A 20056-nucleotide genomic window follows, 5' to 3' on the forward strand; every position below is an offset into this window, starting at 1 on the left:
AAAACAAAACAAACAAACAAACAAACAAACAAATCTAAAAAATGGATCATGTTATAGGCAACATACTTGTCAAAACAAAACTATGACATTGAGTTGTATTGCCATGTGCAGACACATACCATTGCTTTAGCTGACACATGCCACTGCTTTAGCCGTTGTGTACTGTAGCTGTGGCGGACTATAACTGTGGCAGACTGCAGCTGTGGCGGACTGCAGCTGTGGCAGACTGCAGCTGTGGCGGACTGCAGCTGTGGCGGACTGCAGCTGTGGCGGACTGCAGCTGTGGCGGACTGCAGCTGTGGCGGACTGCAGCTGTGGCGGACTGCAGCTGTGGCGGACTGCAGCTGTGGCGGACTGCAGCTGTGGCGGACTGCAGCTGTGGCGGACTGCAGCTGTGGCGGACTGCAGCTGTGGCGGACTGCAGCTGTGGCGGACTGCAGCTGTGGCGGACTGCAGCTGTGGCGGACTGCAGCTGTGGCGGACTGCAGCTGTGGCGGACTGCAGCTATAGTGTACTATTCCATGGTAAATTCTACATTTTACTTTCCCTTCCTCTACTGGTAGATGTTTAGGTCATCTCCATTTTATTTTTTTATTTTTATTTTTTTTGCAGTTACATATAGGCGACCACATGCCTGTCTCCTTGAACACTCCTCCAGTGCTCCTCCAGGGTTAGCCTGGAATGGCCAGATGACAGTTGTGTTATGACTTAGCCTAGAGGCAGCTGGGAGCAACTGCAGTGAATCCCAAAGTTGTTTAAGATCTGTAAGGAAGTTGTAGATGAACTTCCCACATAGAACCAGGTAGAAGAAGAAGGTAGGCTCTCTGCCTTCTTGGTAACTACTAAAGTAGATCCTTCCATCCCTTATAGGTGTGGCTCCTGTATCTTGAGGAATGAAGATTATCCTAAGGCCAATTCTCCACTCTGAACTCCTGAACCTCTTCTCTTCTCTTCTCTACCCAGGTGAACCCAGCCGACATTGAAAACTACGCCATTATGGTGGAGATGACGTTTGTGTTCAGCATGATCTGGTCTGTGTGTGCCTCTGTGGATGAGGATGGACGTAAGAAGATTGACAGTTACCTTCGGGAAATCGAGGGCTCCTTTCCCAATAAGGTCAGGGCCTTTACAGTAGCTGTCTTGTATCTCCAGTTCCTGCGGGACTCGCAGGGCACCTCTGGCCCTCAGACTCCACCTGACCTAACATCTTGCTGCCACCCTCTTTGCCCATCAGTCTGTGAGCCCCACCTCTGGCTGGGAAGAGCTGGAGGAATGTCTGATGACCCAACTCACATACTTTTTCTTAGGACACAGTGTATGAATACTACGTGAACCCCAAGATGCGGACTTGGACATCATTTGAGGAGAAGCTCCCCAAGAGCTGGCGTTATCCTCCCAAGTGAGAGCAGGGTCCAGGTGGGAGCAGGCCAATATGGCGAGAGTGGTGGGCCAGAAATCAGGGTGAGCTAAAGAGGAAAAAGCCGATTCCAGGAAGAGATGACGAGGTTTAGGAAGTTGGATGTAGGGGACTGGGGACAGGGTCTTCAAGGAGAATGCCACACTCCCGGGACCCAGAAGGCTGGGTTGGTGACTAGACCTGGTAACACCAGAAAAAGATAAATCCTAAGAGGAAGAAGGAAGTGAGGGCTGTACTGGGCCAGGCCAACGGTCTTTGAGACAGGGTTTCTTTCTTCCCTAGTGCCCCCTTCTATAAGATCATGGTACCCACTGTTGATACTGTGCGATACAACTACTTAGTGAGCACCTTGGTGGCCAACCAGAATCCTGTCTTACTGGTGGGTCCTGTGGGAACTGGAAAGACCTCCATAGCCCAGAGTGTTCTCCAGTCCTTGCCCTCCAGCCAGTGGTCAGTGCTCGTTGTCAACATGTCTGCACAGGTACATCGAAGGGAGGGGGGCTCGGACCACCAGTTCCCTGCCATCTGCTCTCACCTGGAACTCAAGTGCTCTGCTCGCCCCATATTTCTCTCGGGGGCCCCTTACATCTATCATGTGCTTTCCCACCAGACCACATCGAACAACGTGCAGAGCATCATTGAGAGCAGAGTGGAGAAGCGAACCAAGGGTGTGTATGTGCCGTTTGGGGGCAAAAGCATGATCACCTTTATGGATGACCTAAACATGCCTGCTAAGGACATGTTTGGGTCCCAGCCACCCCTGGAGCTGATACGCCTCTGGATCGACTATGGCTTCTGGTATGATCGTATAAAGCAGAGCATCAAGCATATTCGAGTAAGCATCCCAGGGCTGTTCTCACCTGTGGCAGGTGGGCTCAGTCCCTCCTCCACTAGACCCCCGGGCCACACAGTCTTACAGCTGTATATTGCTCCTACACAAAAGTGCTCTGCTCCTTTCTGAGGACCCATAGATCCGGCTCCCAAGTTACTGACCCCATTGTTTCCTCACTGAGCCTGTCTATACTTGGTGACTGGAGTCTTACTCTTCATGTCACCTTGCTTCCAGATCTCCTCAGCTCACACACACACCACACACACACCACAACACACACAAACATACACACACACACACATCTGCAAAGCCCTCAGAGCCAACTCCTAACTCCATCCTCCCAGCTTCCTTCTCTCTCTCTCTCTCTCTCTCTCTCTCTCTCTCTCTCTCTCTCTCTCCCTCCCTCCCTCCCTCCCCCTCTGTCTCTCCCCACCCCACCCCCAGGGTCTTCCTATATAGTAGTTTTGGCTATCCTGGGACTTGGCTATGTAGATCAGGCTAATCTCTTGACCTCACAAGGCATGCACTACCATGAACAGCCAGCATAATGTTTTAACATGTGCAGTATAATGTGTAACGGCTCACACCAGGCTAACTGAAGCATCTAGCCCCTCCAACATGTACCATTTTTACTGGAAACATTCAGAGTCCTCTGGCCTAGCTCTCAAAAAGCACCATTACTTTGTCTGTCTCTCACCAGCCTACCTGTCTCTCCCGTCTTCTTTGTGTTTGCTCTCTAGGACATGTTCCTGATGGCTGCCATGGGCCCCCCAGGGGGCGGACGGACTGTTATCTCCCCGAGGCTGCAGAGTCGTTTCAACATCATCAACATGACCTTTCCCACTGTGAGGCCTTGGGGGTTGTGGAAGGGATTGAACTGGGTAAAACCATTCCTGCCCCTTAGAATGAGGGACTGATCAAGCCAGGGGGCTGAGCCTCCAGCAGAGCTGCGTACTGAGAGCTGTGAAACGAAGAGGTAGGACGCTCTGCAGAAGCCCTCAGCATCTGAGCTAGGACAGCTGCAGGATTTTCAGGCTTGGCCTGCTGACTCTGGAATGTGGAGCCTGCGGTCTCTGAGGCCACATAGAGAATTCCTGGGGTTGATATAAACTCAGGGAGGTGGACCTTACAAAGCTGACAGCCAAAACCAGTGCCAGGGTTAGGAGGAGATGAATACTAGTTTAAGGGAACTAAAACTCAATGCCAAATAAAACACTGTCAGGAGAAATATTCTTTTTTGTTTTGTTTTTGTTTTTGTTTTTGAGACAAGATCTTGCTAAATGTAGTCCAGAATGGCATTAAACCCTGCCTACCTCAGCTTCCCAAATGCCTGGTTTTCAGGTGTATATCACTACACACTTGGCCCTCTTTTTCTGTTTTTTGGGATCAAGGTTTCTTTGTGTAGCTCTGGATGTCCTGGAACTCACTTTGTAGACCAGGCTGGCCTCCCGAATGCCGGGATTAAAAGCTACACCTGGCTTACACTTCTCTCTCTCTCTCTCTCTCTCTCTCTCTCTCTCTCTCTCTCTCTGTCTCTCTCTCTCTCTGTTTGTTTTTCAAGACAGGGTTTCCCTGTGTAGTCCTGGCTGTCCTGGAACTCACTCTGTAGATAGACCAGGCTGGCCTCGAACTCAGACATCCACCTGCCTCTCCCTCCCAAGTGCTGGGATTAAAGGCGTGCACCACCACTGCCCGGCTGCACTTGACTCTTTAATATTTTCTTTAGATTAAATTCCATGTGAAGGAGGTAAAGGCACAAGTCCTTGGACCCTCGTGGGTTGAAGGAGAGAGGCCTCTTCCCCAGATTGGTCCTGTGATCTCCACAGTGTACTGTGGCACACTCATGGCCATATACATAGAAATAAAATTAACTTTAAAAAGTAAAATGAATGTAAAAAGTTCTTGATGAACAGGATACCCAAATGTTATATATAAGATCAATACAGTGCATTACAGAGCCATAGTGAAGGCTGAGATAAAGGAAGGGGCCAGCGGCACCCACCTGTCTTTATTTAGAATGTTTGTGTTTATTATAGTTTGCATTTTTTTTCATTTCTTAAGGATTATATAAAAACATAATTTCTCTTAATTAGAGATGTATTTATTTATTAATTTGATGCCTCTTCAGTTCTGCTCATGAGGTCAGCTCTTCTTCTGCCTCATCCTGGTCCTGGGCCTGGCTGGCTGCAGGCCCAGGAACCTAGGAAGTGAGTCTGAGACTTCTTTCTAGGAATCCCAGATCATCCGCATATTTGGCACCATGATCAACCAGAAGCTTCAGGACTTTGAAGAAGAGGTAAAGCCCATTGGGAACGTGGTGACAGAGGCTACCCTGGATGTTTACAATACGGTGGTACAACGCTTCCTTCCCACGCCAGCCAAGATCCACTACCTCTTCAACCTCCGAGATATCTCCAAGGTAAGCACTGGCCTGAGCCCCTGCTTTGACCTCGCTCAGGCTCAGCCTCCTCAGCATTTCCTTCCTCTTAAAATAAGCCTTGGGAGCTCCATAGTGGGGCTAGAGAAATGGCTCAGCGGTTAACAGCACTGGCTACTCTTATGCGGGACCTGGGTTCGGTTCCCAGCACTATGGTATGTGACACACAACTGTGTGTGACTCCAATTTTTCAACTGCACACAGGTAGTACACAGACATACATGTAAGACTCATACTTATAAAATAAAAATAACTCTTTTAAAAAGAGGAAGAGCAGCTGGAGAGTTGGCTCCGTGGTTAAGAGCACGTGTTCTTGTGAAGGACCAGGACCTATGTGGAGGCTCACCACCTCCTCAGGCACCAGGCATGTGTGTGGTGCACTGACATACATACAAGCAAAGCATTCATATGAATAAAATAAACCCAAAAGAATAGGGCTGAAGAGATGGCTCAGAGGTTAAGAGCACTGACTGCTCTTCCAGAGGTCTTGAGTTCAATTCCCAGCAACCACATGGTGGCTCACAACCATCTGTAATGGAATCCAATGCCCTCTTCTGGTGTGTCTGAAGAGATCGACAGTATATTCATATACATGAAATAAATAAATAAATCTTTTTAAAAAATAAAAAGGAGGAAGAGGAGGAAGAACAAGAAGAACAAGAAGAATTATTCCATAGCAAGGGGCTAGGATTGCTCTTCTGTTTGTTTGCGGTTTTTGTTGGTGTTTGTGTTTGGGACAGAATCTCAATGTGTAGCTCTGACTGGAACTTTCCATGTAGACCAGGCTGGTCCCAAATGCATAGCGCAGTGATCCACTTGCTCCTGCCTCCTGGGTGCTGGGATGAAGGCATGTGGTTCTGCTCCTGTAGAGGCTTGAATTTGCTCTCCAGCAATTCACAAACCACTGCTAACTTCAACTCTGGCCTTTGTTGGCTCCTGCACATGTGTCACACCCACACAGATGTTCATACGTACACATAATACACAAATACACATACATATACATATTTTTTAATCTTTAAGGAGATAAAAATAGTACTGCACAGTAAAGCACATGTCTAAAGTCGCCCCTGTCCTGAAGTGGCCTGCACTCTGTTCTTGCCTTCGGATCTTCTGTGAACGATCTCTTTCCTCCCTCTTCTTCAATGATTGCTTCAACTTCCCAGGTCTTCCAGGGCATGCTTAGAGCCAACAAGGACTTCCATGATACCAAAGCCAGCATCACCAGACTCTGGATTCATGAGTGTTTCAGGTGACAAGTCTGCGTGTCCTGGCCAGACTATACCCCACCTCCAGCCTTGATCCCAACCCCAGCCTTCACCTCTGGCTTGACTTCACTTCCCCAAGACTGTTCTCTTCCTGACATCCTCCCCAACTATTTCCCAACAGAGTCTTCTCTGACAGACTGGTTGATACAGCAGACATGGAAGCCTTTATGGGCATCTTAAGTGACAAACTCGGTACCTTCTTTGACCTCACGTTTCATCATCTCTGTCCCAACAAACGCCCTCCCATCTTTGGTGAGCCAGGAACTGGGATGCCTTTGGGCCTTAGGAGGTTGGGGTTAGAAGGTCGGGGCATGGCTAATGGCCCTCTGGGACCTCTGGGAAGGGCCAGGCATTGGGGATGCTGATGGCCTTCTCCTGTGGCCTAGGGGACTTCCTGAAGGAGCCCAAGGTCTATGAAGACCTGGTGGACCTGACAGTACTGAAGACAGCCATGGAGACAGCCCTGAATGAGTACAATCTGTCTCCTTCCGTCGTGCCAATGCAGCTGGTGCTCTTCCGAGAGGCCATTGAACACAGTGAGTGCGGGCCGCCTCCGGCCTTCTATGTTCCAAACACAGCTTCCCCTCAAAGGCCACTCCCAAATCAAGTTCTAGACGTTGTTCTTCTGGTCCAACCATATTCTTGCACCAATGTGGTTTATTTATTTATTCATTTTTGATGTGAGACAGGGTCCTGCTGTGTAGCCCTGGCAGGCTTGCAAATCGCTGGTTAGAGTAAGCTGGTCTTGAACTTGTGACACTCGCCCTCTCCCTGGGATTACAGGCCTGCAGTATCCCACTTATCCACAAGAGTGTTAAATGAGCAAGGGGAAGGTTAAATGCTGAATTGCCATCAGAGCCACCACCCTTTCCACTCTTACTTCTTGACTTCTCTAATTCAGCCTCAGGGGTTTTGATCCCCAACCCAGGGCCTGGAAATTGCTTGGATTTGCTCACCTAGTGCGTTACCCTCACCCCGCTCCCCAGTCACCCGGATCGTGCGTGTGATCGGACAGCCCCGAGGCAACATGCTACTGGTGGGGATTGGGGGCAGCGGGAGGCAGAGTCTGGCCCGCTTGGCATCTTCCATCTGCGAGTACAACACGTTCCAGATTGAGGTTACCAAGCACTACCGCAAACAAGAGTTCCGAGAAGGTATGTACGGCTGGGCTCTTAAACGGGGGTGGGGGGGGTGGGGTGGGGGGGTGCGGGGGTGTTTGAGACTTTAGAATGAAAGATAAGCCCTTGAGTTGTGCCATGCCCAGTGGTGAGATGGCCCTGGCCTTTGTGTGCTGGGAGTGCTTGTGGGAGGGTCCTCCAGCTCAGAGGCTCCGGATGGGGAGTCTGAAGTAAGTCTTTTCCTTCACCCTTCACTTGGCTGGCCAGATATCAAGCGCCTGTATCGCCAGGCAGGGGTAGAACTCCAGGCCACGTCTTTCCTTTTTGTGGACACCCAAATAGCCGACGAGTCCTTCCTCGAAGACATCAACAATATCCTTAGCTCAGGCGAAGTCCCCAATCTCTACAAGTCTGATGAGTTTGAAGAGGTACACAATTCCTTCGGTACTGACTTGGTTCTTTGGCTTTCCTAACAAACCACCAGAATCGCACAGATTCCACATCTGTTTCTGTAGCATCCCCAACCTCCCAGATCAGTCCTTGTGAGGCTGAAGGCCTGTTTCTCATCAGTCATCCCCAGAGGCCTCACAGGGCAGGGTTGCTTTAAATCCCACTGCAGTCTGCCGTCTGGCTCACACTGCTGTGAGAACTTCAGTCCTCTGATTCAGTGTGATTTCTGAACAGATCCAGAACCAAATCATAGACCAGGCCCGGGCAGAACAGATCCCGGAATCCTCGGACAGCCTCTTCGCATACCTCATCGAGCGCGTGCGGAACAACTTGCACATTGTGCTCTGCTTAAGTCCCGTGGGAGACCCCTTCAGGTGACGCTTCCTGAGTTGACCTGCTCCCCACAGGCTTCCCCCTTGGCTTTTGGCTTTCTGTATTTTTTGGAAGTTAGAGAGTCCCATGTAACTCCCTCCACAGTTTAGGGGTGTTCCCCACATTGTTCTGGAACAACCCACCAGAGCCTTTTCCTTTTCCCAGAGTCAAAGTCTTTTCCCAGTAAAAAACAACTCCCCTCCCGCAGCTTCCAGAAATGACCTTCCTACTTCCCATCTCTTTGAATCTTATGGTCTTTGGTGACCGTGTATATGGGAATGGTGCAGTATGTGTCCTTTTGTGACTCACTTATTTCACCCTATGATGTCCTCAAGGTTCATCCATACTGTAGCATATGACAAGTTTTTCTTTTTCTTTTTAAAGGATGAATAGAATTCACAGTATGTATACACCAAAACCAATTTTTTACTCATTTTCAGTATGACTAGATATTTCAGGACAATGGAAACTGGGAGGAAGAGGTTGACTGTAGCAGTGCATACCTATGACCTCAGGATTTTAGATGGCCAAAGCAAGAGGACTGGTGCAAATTTGAGACCAGCCCAGGCTACATAGCAAGCACGAAGGTAGCCAGGGTGACTACGTGTAATATCTGTATATGTGATACCCTGTCTTAAAGAAAAACCTAACCAAAATAAATGTAGGAAGCAGGCAGAACATCTGTATGAAGAGGCAAAATGGGCTACCGTTTTGCTTGTGGTTTTAATTTATGGCATAGAGTATATTTTACTTATCGCAGGCCAGGTGCCGTGCCACGCATTTCTCTTGGGTTACCTCCCCGAAGTCCCCAAAACCTTAGTATATACTGCTAATCTCCTAGAGATGAGGAAACTGATGTTTGAGCATGCTAGCTACTACTTGCTCCAGATCGACATCTAGAAAATGTGGATCTGGGCCTTTTTGACCTGAGACCATTTCTTAATGTTACACTGAATTATCCATCTCTGAGGAGGTAAGTCCTGAGAAGCCGATAGGAAGAGGAGGACTGGGCCCTTGGGTTACTGCAAAGTGGGTGGCCATGGGTCAGCAGGCCAAGGGCATTGTGAGTAGCCTTAACTCCCCTTGACTTCTCCCTAGGAATTGGATTCGCCAGTATCCAGCCTTAGTAAACTGTACAACCATCAACTGGTTCTCAGAGTGGCCCCGAGAGGCCTTGCTAGAGGTGGCTGAGAAGTACATTATAGGAGTGGACTTGGGAACACAGGAGAATGTGAGCCTTTCTCCTGACACACCCACACTCCCCTTCCTTCCCTGATCCACACCTTGACCTCCCATTCTATATTATTGGCTTCAGATCCACAGGAAAGTGGCCCAAATCTTTGTCACGATGCACTGGTCAGTGGCTCAGTATTCCCAGAAAATGCTGTTGGAATTGCGGAGATACAACTACGTCACACCCACAAACTACCTGGAGCTCGTATCTGGATATAAAAAGTACGAAAGCCGAGAGACACGGAGGGCCAGGGTATTGGTGTCTTTCGAAGATGTTAATTGGTGAAGTGATGTCCTGGAAAATATCCGGGATCTGGCCAAGGGGACAGGCTGGAGGCCATGGTCACTGTGGGGGTGGCAGGTATGCAGAGGGTCTTAGTTATTCCTGGAAGTGAATTACAAGAGGAACTCCTGTTGAAAAGGTTTTTCCTAGAGTTCTTCCCTCGTCCTGTCCCCAGATTCTAACACCACTTATACCCTGCCTATCCTTATGTCCTGTGGTTTTCAGACCATAGTTTATGTGGGAGTTTATCATAATCTTTGTAATCCTCTCTTCTCCCCCTGTAATGGCCTTTCCTGTGAAATGGGTAGGCAAGGTAACACATGCCTAGAGATTCCCTTCACTAGGAAGGCTGACATGGGAGGATTATGAATTCAAGGACAGCCTGGCTACGTACAAAGACCCTATCTCAAAAAATGCACAAGGGCTGGCAATGGTTGCTCATGCCTTTGTTCCCAGCTCTCAGGAGGCAGAGGCAGGGAGAGCCCTGAGAGTTCTAGACCAGTCCAGTCTACATAGTGAGTACTAGGCCAGTCATCGATCGATACATGGTGAGACCCTGTCTCAAAAATCAATCAATCAATCTAATGAAAACTACACAAGTAGACAGGGCTAGAGCTACAGATCTATATGTGTGTCTTAGCACACACAACATGCTAGGTTTGCTTTCCTACCACAGTGCAAACCTCACAATGGTGACAGTGGCTGTAATCTCAGCCCCCTGGAGGGCAGAAGCAGGATAATCAAGACCCACGGGGCTCTAGTTCAGCGCCAGCCAAGGCCAGCTCAGAGTATATGAGTGAGACCTTACCTCAAAGCAAAATCCATCCAAAACGAAAAAAGATAAGCAAGCAAAGCAGATAAAAAAAAAAAAAACAGAAAATGTGAAGTGTTTTTCTACTCTACCACCCAACCCAGCATTTCACTATGATAATCAGATGTGTGGGCAGATTTCCTCACAAACCAAGCAGTTCCCCCCAAATGACTGTATGTCCTAGAATTTAGCTTAATCCTCTACTGTCTACTTGGAATTGGAATCGTATCCTTACAGGTTAAAACCTCAGTCCCAGTTTAGATTCAGAGATTAAGCCCCGTGCTGTTTTTCCTGTGTATCTGCCCACTCCAGTTTAGCTGAGCTAAGCGCTTTGTAGCATACCTTTATTGGGTGATAAAGGATGTTTTTCTCTTATGTGACTTCTCTTGAGACAATGTTTCAGGGATGTAGCCCAGTCTGACTTTGAACTCACTATGTAGCTGACACCAGCCTCAAATTGGTAGTAATCTTTCTGCCTCAGCCTCTCTAGTGCTGGGGTCACATGCATGACCCACCATGTCTACCTGGATTGGGTATTTTAATCAATGTGTGTGTGTGTGTGGGGGGCGGCGGCGATTTGTGCTAGGCATCGGCCACACATCTTTAATCCCAGCACTCTGGAGACAGGCAGGCAGATCTGGGTTCAAGGCCAGCATGGTCTACAGGTCCAGTTCCAAAACAGACAGAGCTACATAGGGAAACCCTGCCTATTAATAAATAAATAGATAAACAATCAATTTGTAAGAATGACAGTCAACACCAATTCACCCATTTATCACGTATTTTTAAGCACCTACTGTGTGCTAGGCACTACTTAAGAGAAATATGCCAGCCCTGCCTTCCTGGACATACCAACATTCTGCCCTTTTTTAAATGCCAAACATGTTGATAAACCCTTTAGTCCAGGATATACCCACATCTTTCTTTAAAAAAAAAAAAAAAATCAGATTTCTAGCTTCTCTTTAAACAACAGAAATGTAACAAGACTGGGGCCCCATTAATTCCTCCTACACGGAGAGAGGCTAAAGGGGGGCTCACTTGCCTCTTTGAGTGGGTTCGTGTTTTCTGGACCATTATGGTCTAGCCACCTGCTGCATTGTGTGGGCGGTAAAAGAACCCTAGGTACAGGAAGTGATGTCAAAATGGTATTTAACAAGCTGATTTCAAGCATGGTATAGAGAATAAATCAGAGTAATTAGAAGACCTGTGGGGAATTTGTTGGAAACAATAAAGACCTGACCAGCCTATGTGTCTGTGTATGTGAGGGCAGGAAGTGGCAAGTAAGGGGGCGTGGCACATAACCGAGACATCGGAGAAAGGAAGATTATGTCTGACACCTCCTTCCTCCGAGTCTCTCCATACATGCAACTTACCACAAGCTCTTTCCTCTGCAGGCTTCTGGGAGAAAAGCGACAGGAGCTGCTAGACCAAGCTAATAAGCTTCGAACTGGATTGTTCAAGATTGATGAAACTAGGGAGAAAGTGGAAGTGATGTCGCTGGAGCTGGAGGACGCCAAGAAGAAGGTGGCCGAGTTCCAGAAGCAGTGTGAGGAGTACCTGGTCATCATTGTCCAGCAGAAGCGGGAGGCCGACGAGCAGCAGAAGGTCATGGGTCTTGCCCTGCAGTCACCCCACCCCCTTGCCTCGTTCTCAGTTTTCCTGTTCTTCCTTCTCACCAGCCCTATGGCTCCCACCTCTGCTCAACACAGACGAAACCCTTGATTTTCTTCTCATCTCTAGGCTGTCACTGCCAATAGTGAGAAGATCGCTATTGAGGAGGTCAAGTGTCAGGCGCTGGCCGACAATGCCCAGAAGGATCTAGAGGAGGCATTGCCCGCCCTTGAAGAAGCCATGCGGGTACCAGAGCTGGCACTAGATGGTGCCAGGAGTGGGGATAGGGCCAGCCGCCTTTGACCCTGGGGTCTGTGGGGAAGTTAGGGGGAAAGGTGACATCTCAGTTGGGCTGTGTCCAGGAAGGTCCTTTCTTGCCGTCTGAGGTCTCTGAGTCAGTCCCTTTGCTCAGGCCCTAGAGTCTCTGAACAAGAAGGATATTGGTGAGATCAAGTCCTACGGACGCCCCCCTGCGCAGGTGGAAATTGTAATGCAGGCAGTCATGATTCTTCGAGGCAATGAGCCCACGTGGGCAGAAGCAAAGCGACAGTTAGGTAAGCCAAGGGCATTGTGAGAAGAGGCTTCCATTTGTCCAGTGTTTATTGATCAAGTGTAGGGCATCAGGCCTTCACGGAAGTGCTGCAGAGACCCTCGGGACCACAGGGCTTAAGAGGGAGAGAAGACCTAAGTATGCATTAGAATTCTTTAGGACAGGGCAGAAGCTGGCTCCTCGCACCACAATCAAAAGAACATTGATCTGAAGCCATTAAAATGCATGGCAACAGCCAAGGACAGGAATGCCTTGGTGCCCCTTTGGGACAAGAGCAGAAAATGAGAAACAACTCTTCTCTGTCTGTTTCTCTTTGTCCGGCTCTGTCTCACTCCTTTACTTTTTCTCCATGTGTATGTGCAAGTATGTACATTGTATCTCCATATGCATATAATTGCTTGCATGCTTGCATCTGTGTGCGTGTGTGTGCCCGTGCTTGCACACATGTGCATGTATGTGCGTGCATGCGGTATGAAGGCCAAGAGTCAATCTTGGGTGTTGTTCCTCAAGAACCACTTCCCTTTTTTCCTTTTGAGACAGGGAATCTGACTGAGATCTGGGGTTTACTGATCACCTAGGCTGACTGATCCTGGAGATTCTCCTGTCTGCCTCCCCAATGCTGGGATTATAGGTGCTTGGTACCATGCCTGGCTTTTTATTTAAGCGTTGGGGATTGAACTCATGTCTTGATGCATGTGTTGTAAGCACTTTCCTGACTGAGCCATCTCGCTAGCCTCTGGGCTCTATTTTTATTCAGTGGCTTTCTCTGCTTTGGGTTCCCACAGCAGAATGTAGCTTGCAGGGAAATAAAAAAAAAAAAAAAAAAAAAAGTAATTTTTGCCCCTAAGAAAGTGCAAAGCACATAGAAAGAATGCTGTGTTGGGTGGTTTAACTGAGTTTGCTAAGGGAGGGAATAGGAGACCAGGCTGAGGAGACTGGGAGGCTCTGGGGGCTGAGAGGATACCAGAGGAAGGAGCAAGATTATACAGGGTCAAATATCTTGTCCTTGGGAACTGAAACATGATGTGCGGTATCGTACCTCAGGGGAGCAGAACTTCATCAAGTCACTGATCCACTTTGATAAAGACAACATCTCAGATAAGGTGCTGAAGAAGATCGGAGCCTACTGTGCCCAGCCTGACTTCCAGCCTGACATCATAGGCAGAGTCTCCCTGGCTGCTAAGTCCCTCTGCATGTGGGTGCGGGCCATGGAGGTAGGTGATGGTAGAAGTGAGTGGGAATGGAGAGGGTCCTGGGGAAGCCGTGTGTGTGTGTGTGTGTGTGTGTGTGTGTGTGTGTGTGTGTGTGTGTATGTGTGAATGTGTGGCAGGTGCAGAGGGGAAAGAAGGAGGTTGGCAGGTAAGTGGGTTGGTGGTTGACGGAAGTCCCCGATGCCTGCTGTCTTCTCATAGTTGTATGGGCGTCTGTATCGAGTGGTAGAGCCTAAGCGGATCCGAATGAATGCTGCCATGGCCCAGCTTCAGGAGAAACAAGCAGCCCTAGCTGAGGCCCAGGAGAAGCTGCGAGAGGTGAGCCTCACCCTGGCCTTTCCTGCAGCCATTTCTCTCTCTGTCTCTGGCTCTTTATTACCGTGGTCCTCCACCTAACTCCATGCCCGACTCTGCTGTCCTATGGTGTTGCACTGTCTCTCCCTGCTCTATGTAATGTTTAGATCTGTCTGAAGCGTAGGAGATTGCAGATAGTGGGAGAGGCTCCTAGGGCCCTATTGTCTTTGTAGGCCCAGGAGTCCTTCCAGGTTACCTCTGTCACAGCCTTTGTGGGATTTTGACTGACTTCATATGGGCTGTGAGTCAGTTTACCATGGGGGTGGGGGGTGGGGGATGGGGGTGGAGGAGGATCAGTAGGGTCAGGATGGCAACTACTGGCCTGGAACAGCAGGAGGGTGTCTGTACTGGGGCCAGGTTAGGGCTTTCCAGGAGCTGGAGTTGGGGTTAGTTACTATGTGCAGAGTAGACAAGCCAGGCAAAGTCCTACAAGATATGTACACAGTTGACTATTAAAGCATAAAGAACAGTCAAGTGGTATTATCAAAAGAATTCAGGATTCTCCTTGTCCATCATTTTTTTTAATCATAGGTTTATTAGATAATACACCACATATGATGGTGCTCGACTTTAATCCCAGCACTTAGAAGAAAAAACTGGCAGATCTCCTTGAGGTAGAGGCCAGCCTGATCTATATAGTGAGTCCTAGGACAGCCAGAGCTATAGAGAGAGACCTTGTCTCAAACAATTACAACAAAATAAAATATAAATAACTTCATTCCCTGAATAATATACTCACATTGAAATTAGTTAGTTTGAAATTCAAAAGGTACAAAAGAATACACAAGAAAAAAATCTTTCCCCACTGAATCAACCAACCAGGACTCATAGGGGCTCAGGGAGCCTGAACTGACAATCAGGAAGACTGTATGGGCCTGACCCAGGTCCTCTGCATGCATGTTATGGTTGTGCAGCTTGGTGTTCTTGAGGGAATCCTAACAGTATGAGTGGAGGTGTCTCTGACTCTTTTGCCTGCTTTTAGAACCCTTTCCTCCCACTGGGTCACCCCATCCAGCCTTGATTTGGGAGTATATGCCTAGTCTTGTTCTCAATTGGTATGCCATACATATATGGTTGGTATCCCTGGGAGGCCTGCCCTTTTCTGAGGGGAAACTGAGGTGGAGTGGATCTGTGGATCTGGAGTAGAGGAGTTGGGGGGGGGGGAGGGAGGGAAGACTGCAGCTGGGATGGAATACATGAGAGAAGAATACATTTTTAAAAGATTCTTTCCCACCTTCTTCTCTGTAGCACCCAACTTCTCTCCATGAATGAGTAGCCAATTTTTACAAATCTTGTCCACCTATCCAAAATTGATCTGTTAATATCAGTGAGAGCACTTGCACATGCATTAATATCAGTTAGAGCACGCGCGTGCACGCGCAAATACACACACAAGCATACATACATAAATGCACAAGCATACATACAACTTTTACATACTTGCTATGGTTTGAATGAGAATGGCCCCATTGGTTCATATATTTGAATACTTAGTCAGCAAGAAGTAGAACTCTTTGAAGGGATTAGAAGGATTAGGAAGTGTGGTCTTGTTGCAGGAAGTGTGTCCTTGGCAGCAGGCTTTGAGGTTTTAAAAGCCCATGCCAGAGCAGAAGGCAGTGGTAGCACACACCTTTAATCTCAGCCCTTGGGAGGCAGAGGCAGAGGCAGGCGGATCCCTGAGTTCAAGGTCTACATGGTGAGTTCTGGCAGCTGGGACTACACAGAGAAACCCTGTCTCAATTTAAAAATGAAAAACAAAACAAAACAAACAAACAAAAAACAAAGCCCATGCCAGGCCATACTTGTCTCCGTCATCATCTCTTGCTTCCACTCTCTCCTCTTGCTTGCTTGCTCTGTCTATTGCCTGTGGATCAACCACTGCTCCTGTCTGCTTCTCACCATGATGACCACAGATTAACCCTCTAAAAGAGTAAGGGTAAGCCCCCAATTAAATGCTTTCTTCTATAAATTGCCTAAGTCATATGTCTCTTCACAGAAATAGAACAGTAAGACAGCACACACAGACACATTCACATTACACATACTGTTTGGTGTCTTCTTTGTTTACTTATAGGTTAGTTGTCAATAGAGCTAGGCACCATGTTTGTGACTCCATGTTGATCTACCGAAGCACATAGCTGGTCTCTGTCTCTTCCCATTATGGTCATTTTTACTATCAGAAGTACAGCTTGCCCTCAAGGCCTCTTCCGGTTCTGCCTGTGCAGAGAACCCATCCTAGGTATCTGTCTGTGCACACTTGTCCATCCCTCCATCCTGTTGTCATAAGCCCCTCCTAGCCCTAAGACCGCCTCGTCCCTCACTGTCTCTTTTCCCCGGAGGTCATAGCTGCAGGAAGTCATAGCTGCAGGTGAGGCAACCCCCTTAGAAAGGTTTCTCACCTAGATGAGTCACATCCTGGGACAAGCAATTAAGCCTAAGTTGTTCCTTTGTATTTAAACAATGGAACCTCAGGAGTTCCTTTGCTGCCAGTGATTCATGGGTAAACAGAGTTCACTCTGTTAGGACTCTTAGTGGATGAGCCACACGTGCTCAACAGCAACAGCTTGGTAAGGGGAAAGCAAGAGAATTGTGTGCCCAGTGGGGGGTGTGTGTGTGTGGAGGTGGGGGTGGTCATCTGGTCCCAGATATTCAAGTTTACAACATGGTGAGGGCCCTGGCTCAAAAACAAGAAAAAGTGAACAGATGGGGGAAAACAACACTTTTTCTTTGTTGCTGATAAAGGTTCTGAAACTTAAGAGTCAAATGAATCTTTTTTTTACATGCTTTTTAAAATCTTTTTATTGATTCTTTGTGAATTTCACATCATGCACCCCAATCCCACTCACCTCCCCATCTCTTTATATCCACCTTTGCAACCTCCCTCACAAAAGAAAAAAGAAACATCTCATCTGAAAGCTGTAGTGTGTAACAGTGTATCACACAGTATTCCCATTTGTCTGCACGTCTTTGCTTGTAAATGTTCATCACAACAATGGGTTGGTCTAGTTTGAGGCCTCTGGTTTCTGCTACACCATCAATACTGGGTCCTCACCAGGACTCCTCTTGGATCTCCTGTTGTTGCCCTGTGCCATGGAGATCCAGCAGCTTTGGATCTGCAGGACTGGCCCCTTCACACTCTCCATCAGCTCAGAGATGGGGTAGATGTTGGGGTGAGCCAACTCACAGCCCTGGATCTGGGCCTGGGTGGTAGATGAATGGGTTAGTCTGCCAATCTGCCAGCTCTCCTGAGTCCAACCCACCAGGGCCAGCTCTCCAACACTTCCCTGGCTAGCTCACCCAATGTGGGATCTGGCAAGAGGCAAAGCTAGCCCACCTGTTCCCATGCTAGGAGGACCAGCTTTAGTGTGCCACCCAGGTCAGGTGCACGGCCTGCTCTCCTCAGTGCTGCGGCTGCTGAGGGGCAGGGCCAGCTCTCCTGCTCCGGGACTTTTCTGACATTAGGACCAGATCTCCTGCCTGCTGTAGGTGGAGAGGGGCAAGGGCATCTCTTCCTTGCCTATACCACTGTACAGCATGAACAAGGACAGCTCTCCTGTTCCCATACCTTTGGGGCCAGCTCTTCCATGATGCCTAGGGGAGGGGAGGGACAGCTCTACACAGTTCTCAGTCACAAACATGGCCCTAAGTGGCAGCCTAGACCAGGGATGTCCACCTAGCCTTTGGTGGTAATATACCCTTCTACTACAGAGCTACAAATCCAGCTCTTAACTTGGTGGTGGCACAGGCCAGGACATCATCATGGTCCCAGGTGACATCACTGGCTACTCACATCAGACTGTTCCTCACACCCTCAAGTCTCCAGTTCTGCCTCTCTTCATTGTGCCTACATCCTTCTGTTTCTCTTTCTCTGCCCTCTGTCCACCATTTACTTGCTCCTCTTAGTGGCACCCAGGGCCTCTGGGTATCTGGGGTCATCTCAGGAGTGCTATGCCCCACCTGTGCTATGTGGTACCGGACTGGGGGTCATCTTGGACGTCATCTGTCCTCCAGGCCACGTGACCTGCTTGCTTGTGTTAGTTTTTGTTTTGTTTAATTGAGGCAGAGTCTCCTTTAGCCCAGGCTGGCCTTGAACTTGATATACAGCCAAGGATGACCTTGAACTTTCCTGATCCTCTTGCCTCCAACTTCCAACTGCTGAGATTAAACCCAATGCTCTGTGCATGCTCTGCAAGCCTTCAAACCAAATGAGCCATGCTCCCAGCCCTCTAGGACTCAGTAAATGTTTTTGACAGGTTCTCCCTTCCATTGCCCAGGCTGGCCTTAAACTCACTCTGCAGCCCTGAGTCCTCACACTTGTTATTTTCTTACCTCAGCCTCTCAAGTAATTCCCTGGAGCCTGGCAGGAGCTTCTTCACACAAACTAACAAACAAGCGAAGAAGTTCTGTGTTTGTGTGGGCTTCGTGCAGGTGCGTGCCAGCGCCCAGAGGCCAGAGGTGTGGGATTTTCCGGAAGCAGAGTTCTAGACAACTGTGAGCTGCCCTAGTGGGTGTTCTGGGTGCTGGGAACCAATCTGAATGCTCTGAACTGCTAAGCCACTTCTCCAGTCCCCCTTTCTCCTTTTAAAATTACGTGTGTGTGTGTGTGTGTGTGTGTGTGTGTGTGTGTGTGTGTGTGTAGAAGCCAAAGGGCAGCTCACAGGAGTTGCTCCTTCCCTTCCATCCTAAGGGCTTAGGGGATTGAATTCAAGTTGTCAGGCTTATCATTAAGGCCCTTTACTCACCAAGTCTTGCTGGCCTGGGAAGGCCAAGCAGCTGCTGTTGCTGCCACCATTTCTTTCTTCTCTGCTTTCCCTCCTCACTGTTGTCTCCCCCTTCCTCATCTTTCTGGTTTGAGATAGTCTCACTTTACAGCCTTAGGTAACTTATGGTTCTCTAGGAAGACTAGGCTGGCCTTGAACTTGTGGAGATTCTCCTGGAGTTTCAAGTAGGAGCCACCATTCACGACAGAGCCTCTTTTGGGGGGTACTAATTTCATGCATGAGTCTTCTCCCAACACCACAGCATTGAAATAAAGAAATAAATAATGCCCGTGTGTGCCCTTTTAAAAAGATAAAGTAGTTTTCCTAAACTAGTGTGTCTTTCCCAGAAAAAGGGTATAGCTGTGTACAGTGGTGCATATCTTTAATTTCAGTATGGGGGGGTGGGGGTGGGCAGAGGCAGGCAGGTCTTCATGGGTGAGCTCTAGCACAGCCAGGACTTTATAGTAAGACCTCATCTAAACCACAAAAGCCTGAGGAATGCAGAGGATGTGAGGGGCAGGCACAGTGCTGTCCTGCATCAGATGTCAGCCCTGAGAACACACGAGTAATAGTGTGGAGACTGAGCGGGTTATAGTTGGGAATATGTATGTATATGTATGTTCACAAATATGCCTGGAAATGACAATTATTTGAAAAATGAGGCCATGAATTTGAATTAGAGCAAGGAGGAGTTTTTGGGAGGACTTAGATCAGTGATTCTCAACCTGTGGGCCACAACCCCCTTTATAATGATCAAAATCACAGTTATGAAATAGCAACAAAATAGTTTTATGGTTGGGGTCAGCACAGCATGAGGAACTATGAAAGGGTCACAGCGTTGGGAAGGCTGAGGGCCACTGCTCTAGGAGGAGGAAAAGGTGGGAAAAATGTCATATCTTCAAGAATAAAAGAAAAAAAATGTGTTTGGTTTTTTGAGACAGGGTCTCTCTGTATCCCTGGCTGTGCTGAAACTCACTCTGTAGATCAGGCTGTCCTTGAACTCACAGAGATCCACCTGCCTCTGCTTCTAGGGTGCTAGGATTAAATTTATGCACCAGAAAAAAAAATTTTTTTAAAGAGCTAAAAGGTTGTCTTAGTTCAAAGTCAAGTTTCTCAATGAGCACCATTTAGGAATAAAAAGAAACGTAAACATTTCGTAGGTCATGTGTAGCTTCCAAACAAAGTGATGCCTCAAACCACTAATGATTTTTTGCCTAAGACCACAGTAGAAACTCAGTCGTGCCTGAGGTAATGAGGGTCTTGGAGGTCATCGTGCACTTAGCTTTGCTGGAGTTTCAGTCATCAGGAAACGGTGAATTTAAGTTTAGTGAGGAAGCCTCCATCAATAG

The 20056-nt window shown here is 48.2% G+C and overlaps 1 protein-coding gene across 6 annotated transcripts in view; it reads left to right on the forward strand.

The window, feature by feature from the left end:
- The window catches only part of Dnah2 (dynein axonemal heavy chain 2), a 121417-nt gene that overhangs the window by 82334 nt on the left and 19027 nt on the right, over positions 1 to 20056 (forward strand). For all 6 annotated transcript variants that reach the window (XR_013111242.1, XM_076936524.1, XM_076936526.1 and 3 more), the window contains exons 46-64: positions 964 to 1116; positions 1308 to 1399; positions 1700 to 1898; positions 2028 to 2252; positions 2990 to 3094; positions 4480 to 4668; positions 5853 to 5938; positions 6076 to 6206; positions 6341 to 6490; positions 6941 to 7108; positions 7340 to 7500; positions 7757 to 7896; positions 8993 to 9125; positions 9210 to 9349; positions 11616 to 11826; positions 11962 to 12078; positions 12245 to 12386; positions 13427 to 13596; positions 13795 to 13911. Coding sequence is in view for 5 of the 6 variants with exons in the window: in XM_076936524.1 (XP_076792639.1) it covers positions 964 to 1116; positions 1308 to 1399; positions 1700 to 1898; positions 2028 to 2252; positions 2990 to 3094; positions 4480 to 4668; positions 5853 to 5938; positions 6076 to 6206; positions 6341 to 6490; positions 6941 to 7108; positions 7340 to 7500; positions 7757 to 7896; positions 8993 to 9125; positions 9210 to 9349; positions 11616 to 11826; positions 11962 to 12078; positions 12245 to 12386; positions 13427 to 13596; positions 13795 to 13911 (2829 nt within the window). In the remaining variant the exon portion in view is untranslated. The remainder of the gene's footprint in view (positions 1 to 963; positions 1117 to 1307; positions 1400 to 1699; positions 1899 to 2027; positions 2253 to 2989; positions 3095 to 4479; positions 4669 to 5852; positions 5939 to 6075; positions 6207 to 6340; positions 6491 to 6940; positions 7109 to 7339; positions 7501 to 7756; positions 7897 to 8992; positions 9126 to 9209; positions 9350 to 11615; positions 11827 to 11961; positions 12079 to 12244; positions 12387 to 13426; positions 13597 to 13794; positions 13912 to 20056) is intronic.

The sequence above is a fragment of the Arvicanthis niloticus genome, chromosome 6 (genome assembly GCF_011762505.2).
Source record: "Arvicanthis niloticus isolate mArvNil1 chromosome 6, mArvNil1.pat.X, whole genome shotgun sequence".
NCBI lineage: Eukaryota > Metazoa > Chordata > Mammalia > Rodentia > Muridae > Arvicanthis > Arvicanthis niloticus.